Below are 7,232 nucleotides of genomic sequence, written 5' to 3'. Positions count from 1 at the left end.
TTGCCCCTGTGCTCCAGTTTTAAATTTATAATCACACAATTTGTAAGTAATTAAAGTGCACATTCCAGATTTTATTCAAAGTTATTTGTACATTTTGGTTTAACCATGTAGAAATTACAATACTTTTTATACCTTGTTCCCCTATTTCAGGGCACCATAATGTTTGGGACATTAGTGTGTGTAATTACTGAAATATGTTTACTTGATCTATTGGTGCAGCTCTAAGAGCTAAGCTTGCTTCTTAGCTGTTTTTCAACATGAGGACCAGAGTGTGTGCTGGGTGGTGTGGGCCTTTGATGAATGCTGCTGCCCTCTGATAGCGGGTTTCATTGTAAATGTACTCAACAGTGGGAGAGTTTTGCCTGTCATGTCCTGGGCTGTTGTCCACTACCTTTTGGAGGGTTTTACACTCAGTGGTATTAGTGTTCTCCGACCAGACCATGTAGCTCGTCAACACACTTTCCACCCCATATCTGTGTAAATTTGCCAAGGTTTCTGCAAAATCCTGAGAAAGTAGAGGTGCTGATGTGCTTTCACCCAAAATACTCAGGAGGTCAGGCGGCACCTGCAGAGAGAAACCCCAACTACATGTTTCTAGTCAATTCATTCCATCCATAGTGGGAAGGAGTCGCCCAACTTGCATTGGTCTCTTGAGCACAGATGAAACGGCTTGATGAATTCAGCTGAAGAAAGGCTCGACTCCCCGTGATTGAAAGGACAGTCGCAATGCTGCCCGGAGTGTTGGGGGACGTGGAGGGAAGGGTTCCTTTGGAAGGAATACTGAGAGTGGGGAGGAAAGGAAGATTAGCAGAAATCTGTTGAATCTGGATAGAAAGCAACCTCTCGCCGTAATTCTGATAACCCCTGCCTCATATTCCTCCTAATCACTGAATAAAAGGTGGCGTTGACTCCCACCTTCCAATTCTCCGCGCTCCAGGTTGTGCTGACTTCACACGCTGGTTCACCCAGAACTCCAACTCACGCCACTCGGTCCATCAAACGTCCCCCTTTTCACCACCCACCGAAACTAACTCCCCTTCCCCATTCCTTCCTCCAGCTCCATCGCCATCTGATCTGAGCAGCCCATCCCTACCGGTCCCCGGTGTGAGATTAACAACCCTTGGGGAGGCAGACACGGGCGTTGGGGACCGGGCGGGGCGGCGACCCGGGGATCGGGGGGGGGGCGCAGGGACCGCGGGGATCGGGGACCCGGGGATCGGGGGGGGGGGGGGCGACGACCCGGACGGCGGGGATCGGGATCGGCGACCTTCCTAACGGGCCTAATGGAAACTTGGTTGCCAGCGCTGATGGTTTCCGGGGTGAAGGCGGTTGCCAGGCACTGGTGGTTGTCAAGGCGAACCGAAGGCGGTTGCGAGGCGCCGGCGAAGTGAGACCAGGTTGGGCCCGGAGGCCAGGACGCCGAGTAGAGCCATGGGGACACGCGCCGGTTCCAAGGCAGCTCGGAGAGATGGTGGGCAGCGCACTCCCCCAGGTAAGGGCAGCACTCCCACCTGGGTAAAGTCCCTGGGCCGCGCCGTCGGCATCGGACCACCCCTGTCTCGGTACAGCGCCCGGTCTCTGTCCCTCCGCCAAGCCTCTTCCACCCTCAACCCCCCCCCCCCCCCAAAACTGGGGGGCTTCCCTTCCCGATCCCCTAGGACACCACCCCTTCCCTAACCCACTTTTCCCCTTTCTCCACCCTTCTGGCCCTCACCCTCTGCTCCATCCCCTTCCCCCACCCCTTCTCCTGCCCCGGTCCTTTTCCCTACCACTCTCCCCAAGCCCGTTTCCCTACCATTGTCCCCTTCTCTCCCTCTCCGCCCCAACCTCTTGCCTCCTCTCCCTTTTCTTCGCTGCAACAACCCCCTTCCCCTGCCTTCTCTCCCCTTTCCCAACCCCACCCTAACCTCCTTCCCCTCTGCCTCAACCCTCTCTTCCTCTGCTATTGCCACACCTTTGCCCCAACTTTCCCCTCCCTTTTCCCCTCCTTCTCTACATTCCCTCTTTCCCCTTGCCCATCCCTCTCTGCTCCAACACCCCCTTCCTCTGCCTCCTCTCCCCTTGCCCCTCTCTAACCTTCTTTCCTTCCCCTTGCCTCCATTTTCCTCCACCACCTTCACACCTAAGGAATGCTATCTTGCCATATTCTGCAGCTTGGCAATTCTCTCTGTCATTGTAAATGTGCCCAACATTTTGGTGTTCTTTCTACACATTTTGGCTTTCCTGAACTTTCCCCACTCTATTCTCCACAGCAATGGACTGCCTGTCAGGGTGTTGTCAGACCAACTCTGGATTCTTGCACTTCCAGGTCACTCTTCCTTTCAGCAAAGTTATTTAATAGTACTCGTTTGGACATCAAACGTGACAGAGCACTGATCTCGTAAACCAAGGTGTAGCGGCTCACTGGAGGCTTAATCGAACCAGCTTGGGGATTCCGAGTGAAGTCATACCATCACAAAGCCAGGTGTCATTTGGAACACGTGGGGTTTTCAAAAGCTGCTTGTAAATGATTTTTACTGAACTTTGATTCGACTACGCCTGATCATTTTCTTGTTCTTCATTTTGCACTGCCACCCAGTTGCTACATTGGTGACCCCGATGGGCCCAAACAGATTTTGGACCCAACATGGAGAACGTAGCAATTTTGCTCAAACTGTCTGTTTTTTGGACCACTCAACCTGAAGTTTGGTTTGGGCAGGCTGAGGCGCAGTTCCACATTCACAAGGTAGAAGTGGGCACCACTAAGTACCATCATGTGGCAGGATACGGCTGGTCGAGTAGTGGATATACAGCAGCTCTCAGCAAATACCAAGCCCTTAAACCCTTCCTTCTCCAGATTTACAGTCTCTCATGGCGTGACCAAGCTGCACGGCTCCTCCACATCGATGGCCTTTCAGAGTTAATGAACGACATGTTGGCATTGGCAGACAGCTATAGGCTTTGCTTGCTCTTTGAGCAGTTTTTAGAGCATATGCCAGAAGACATCTTCCTCATGTCGGCTGACAAGGACTTTGATATCCCTCGAACAGTGGCCGCCCATGCAGACATTCTGTGACATGCAAAACACCGAGGCCCAGGCTCCACGAGTACCGGTGATGAGGGCACAAGTTCCCCAGACAAGCATGACTCCGTGACAACCACCTGGTGTTTTTACAATCAACATTGGGGTCTGGAGCTCGCCACTGCTGACCCCCCCTTGCACTTTTCTGGGGAAACACCATGGCCAGTCGTCGCTAATGACTATGGCGACTGGCCACCATAACAGCCTACTCACCCAGCGCAAATTTCTAGTTGACACGGGTGTGGTGGTGAGTGTCCTTCCTCCTTTGGGCTTTGACACCTGTACCAGGAGTGTGGGTCTGGCGCTCACTGCGGTGAATAACAGTTCATATAGCACACAGACTATACCCCTGAAATTCAGAGACAATAAGTTCACAAGGAAGTTCATTATAGCTGCTGTATACTGGCCATTGCTGGGTGCTGACTTCCTTAGACCCAACTCACTGATGGTGGACTTAAAAGGGCGCCAGTTTGTGAACTCCACAACATTCCAGACTTTCCGCCCTGGAAAAGCCAAACTACCTGCACTGCACCCAGATGAACAACGAATTTGCCAACCTTCTTGCAGAGTTTCCGGACATTGTCACTCCTCAGTTCTCCACTGCCCCACCCAAACATGGTGTCTCACACCACATCCTCACCTAAGCTCGACGCCTGCTGCCCAACAAGTTGCAGCTTGCAAAACGAGTTCCACAAAATGGAAGAACTTCGAATCATATGCAGGTCTTATAGCCCTTGGGCTTTCCCACTACATATGGTGCCCAAAGCCACAGGAGGTGGAGACCTTGAAGGGATTACAGGTATCTCAACGACACTACCACTGCAGACTGCTACCCTGTGCCCCATATACAGCACTTTACAGCTAATCTTCATGGGCCAGGATAATTTCTAAAATTGACAGTGCATGGGTACCACCAACTAACTGTAAACCCAGAAGATGTACCCAAGTCTGCCATCATAACACCATTTGGCCTCTTTGAATTTTTGAGAATGCCTTTTGGGCTCAAAAATGCTGAACAAACATTCCAGCGACTGATGAACACAGTGGGACGTGGCATGGACTTCCTTTTCATATACTTGGATGACATACTCAACACCAGTCACTCCCACTCTGCATTTACTTTGCTGCCGTCTGCAAGAGTTCAGGCTTAAATTTAAATCTAATCTGGGCTGCATTGCCAGTAGTGGAGCTGGATAAGTATCTGGTTAAAAAAAAGCATTTGGAGAGCAATGTAGAAGTGGTGGGCAGTGGGATGACCTAAATTGCCTCTTCCAGTGCAGTAACCATTCTATAATCCTCTGATGGGTGCCAGGGCATGGTATAATGGAGCAGCTTGTGAACTCTGTTACTTGGTCTGGGACTCTGATGGAACAGAGTAAAAGGACTTTTATTTGGTATTTAACATGCTATACATGAACTGGGCAATATGGCTAATACCTCAGATCTTGCAGGGGGCCAAACTGGGAGGCCTGGAACTGGAGCTGGAAGCCATGAGGAACAATGGTACCTCAGATCCCTGTGGGGGCAATTATGGGGAAAGTACATTTTACGAGTAAAACTCAGATTGTAATATTTTCATGGAATAAGTTTGTTCATAACTCTTGACAATTTTTCATTATTAGACAAAAAGAAGGAGAAAAAGGAGGTGGAAGAGTTTATCCCGATTACTGAGGAGCCAGAAAAGGAAGATGTTTTGATGGGAGAAGACATAATGGGCCTGGCAATAAAACTAGAGGACCTGGAGAAGGTACCGAGCAGAGTTCAATACCCAATACTCAAATGTGCTGGAGAACCTCAGCAGGTCACTAGCATCCATGAGAAATAAAAGGCAGTCAACTTTTCAGGCCTGAGCCTTTCATCAGGAATAAGGAAAAACAGGTGAACACCTGAGTAAAAAGGTGGGAGGAAGACGAGGAGGAGAAGAGAGGAGCACAGGCTCGTGGATAAGAGGGTAGAAGAGAAAGAAGGAGAGAAGTCATGGAGAGGTGGCAGAGAGTTAAGGGTAGCTCTCTGAAAGGAGGAGGATGGGGAGAAAGTCGACGAGCTCATCATGGTTGCAGGAGGCAGCATCAATATAGTAGTCGATGTAGTGGAGATAGAGTTGAGGGGCCTTGCCTATGTAGACTTGCAGCATGGATTGCTCTACAAAGCCAACAAAAAAGCAGGCACAGCTGAGATCCATGCAAGTTTCCATGGCCACAATTGTGACATGGAGAAAATGGGATGAGTCAAAGGGGAAGTTATTGAGGGTGAGAAGTTCTTCCAAGCAGAGGAGGATAGTGGTGGAAAGGGACTGGCTAAACCTGTTATTGAGGAAGAAACCAAGAGCCTTGAGACTTTCTTCATGGGGGGATGAAAGTGAATAGGGAACTGGATGCTCATGCTCATTGACATCCACTTTGCTGCCAACTTTACCCTGACCTCATATTCACTTGGTCCATCTCTGGCAGCACTCTCCCCTTTCTCAATCTCTCTGTCTCCATCTTGGGATTTATAAATTCCCCTCTACTGCCATTAACTTAGCCCTTACCTTGCATCTCCTTTATTTCCCCAACATCTGCCCTGGTCCCTTCCCCCTCATCCCTGAGATAACAAGCACAAGGTTCCCCTTGTCCTCACCTGCCATCCAACCAGCCTCTGTATCCAACACAATTTCTGCCTCCTACAAATGAGACTTCACTACCAGATACATCTTCCCCTCCTCCCCTCTCCGCTTTCCACAGGAACCGTTTCTCTGGGACTCACTCATCCTTTCCCACAAATCACCCCCTAAAGTACCCAACGTATGACCGCAAGAAGTGCTGCATTTGCACTTACACCTCCTCCCTCACCACCATTAGGGCCCCAAATAGTCCATCCAAGTGAAGCAACATTTCACTTGTGAATCTGCAGAAGTCATTTACTCCTGATGTAGCTTCCTCTAAATTGGGGAGACTGGATGCAAACTGAGAGATAGTTTCGTTGAGCAACTTCTCTCTGTCCGCTGCAACAGCAAGGACTTCCTGTTGGCCAGCCATTTTAATTCCACACACCATTGCCACACTGACATGTCTGACCATGGACTCATGCCTGCACTGCCAAACCAAGGGTATTTGCAAATTGAAGGAACAACACTGTATTTTCCAGCAAGATGACATTAACATTGATTTCTCCAATTACCCTTAACCTCCCTCCTCCTGATCACATTTTTTCCCTATTCCTTTGTCTCCTTTCCTCCAGTTTCCCACCCCCCTTCCCTTTCTTCTCCTATCAGAGAGCTATACTCCTTAGCCCTCCACCCTCTCCCTCATCAATTCTCAGCTTGTTTCTCTTCAACCTTCCCACCTGTTTAACCTATGACCTCTTACACTTGGGACCTGTGCTCCTCCTCATTCCCATTCTTCTCTCCTCCTCCTCCCTCCCCATTTTCTTATTCAGGCATCTATCTGTTCTTCCTGATCCCTGATGAAGGACTCAAGCCCGAAATGCTGGCTACCTTTTAGTTCCTATTGATGTGTGACCCGCTGAGTTTCTCCAGCACTTTTGTGTCTTTCACTCATCTGCAGACTTCCTTGCTTTACAACTTTTATTTCTACCGTTGGCCATTGCATTTGGTGAAGCATATTTGGATTGTGGCTGTGATTTCCTGTGTTTTGTGCAGAAATGCTGACAAAGTTCAAAAGCCTGGAAATCAAGACACCACCTGCAGTAGTTGTGCAGTGGTGGCCCTCTGGCCTCTGGGTCAGCTGTGTGTGAGGAAGGTGTGCCAACCAAGTAGCGCACAATTCTTTGCCACTGGTGTGATTTAATTTTTTTTTTAATTTTTAAATTTAGACATACAGGACAGAAAAGGCCATTTCGGCCCACGAGTCTGTGCCGCCCAATTACACCCAATTAAACTAAACCTCCGGTATGTTTCTACAGAGCCCCTGGAGAAAAACCCACACAGACACGGTGGGGGGGGGGGAATGTGCAAACTTCTTGCAGACAATGTGGGATTTGAAACGCTGGCACTAACAACATTGTGCTAAATGGTACCCTGATCATGCTGCCCCACTAACCATGCCCCCCTGATTTTTTTTTAAACTTTATTTAAGATTTTTATAACATGAATAAAATAGAAAGTTACAGTAAAAAGATTAAACATAAGATAATAAAAATTACAATACTACATCGGCAGACTAAATAAACT

The 7,232-nt window shown here is 49.0% G+C and overlaps 1 protein-coding gene across 5 annotated transcripts in view; it reads left to right on the top strand.

Annotated features, from left to right (window-relative positions):
• Positions 1-1,245: 1,245 nt before the first annotated feature.
• Positions 1,246-7,232, top strand: part of mycbpap (mycbp associated protein) — a 163,077-nt gene continuing 157,090 nt past the window's right edge. For 3 of the 5 annotated variants that reach the window (XR_011354675.1, XM_069929380.1, XM_069929381.1), the window contains exons 1-2: positions 1,246-1,492; positions 4,684-4,808. Coding sequence is in view for 4 of the 5 variants with exons in the window: in XM_069929380.1 (XP_069785481.1) it covers positions 1,432-1,492; positions 4,684-4,808 (186 nt within the window). In the remaining variant the exon portion in view is untranslated. The remainder of the gene's footprint in view (positions 1,493-4,683; positions 4,809-7,232) is intronic. The other 2 variants (XM_069929379.1, XM_069929378.1) reach the window with 2 other exon arrangements.

This window comes from Narcine bancroftii, chromosome 3 (genome assembly GCF_036971445.1).
Source record: "Narcine bancroftii isolate sNarBan1 chromosome 3, sNarBan1.hap1, whole genome shotgun sequence".
In the NCBI taxonomy this organism is placed as follows: Eukaryota; Metazoa; Chordata; class Chondrichthyes; order Torpediniformes; family Narcinidae; genus Narcine; species Narcine bancroftii.
The sequence above is the reverse complement of the archived record's forward strand: the minus strand, read 5'-3'. Positions and strand labels throughout refer to the sequence as shown.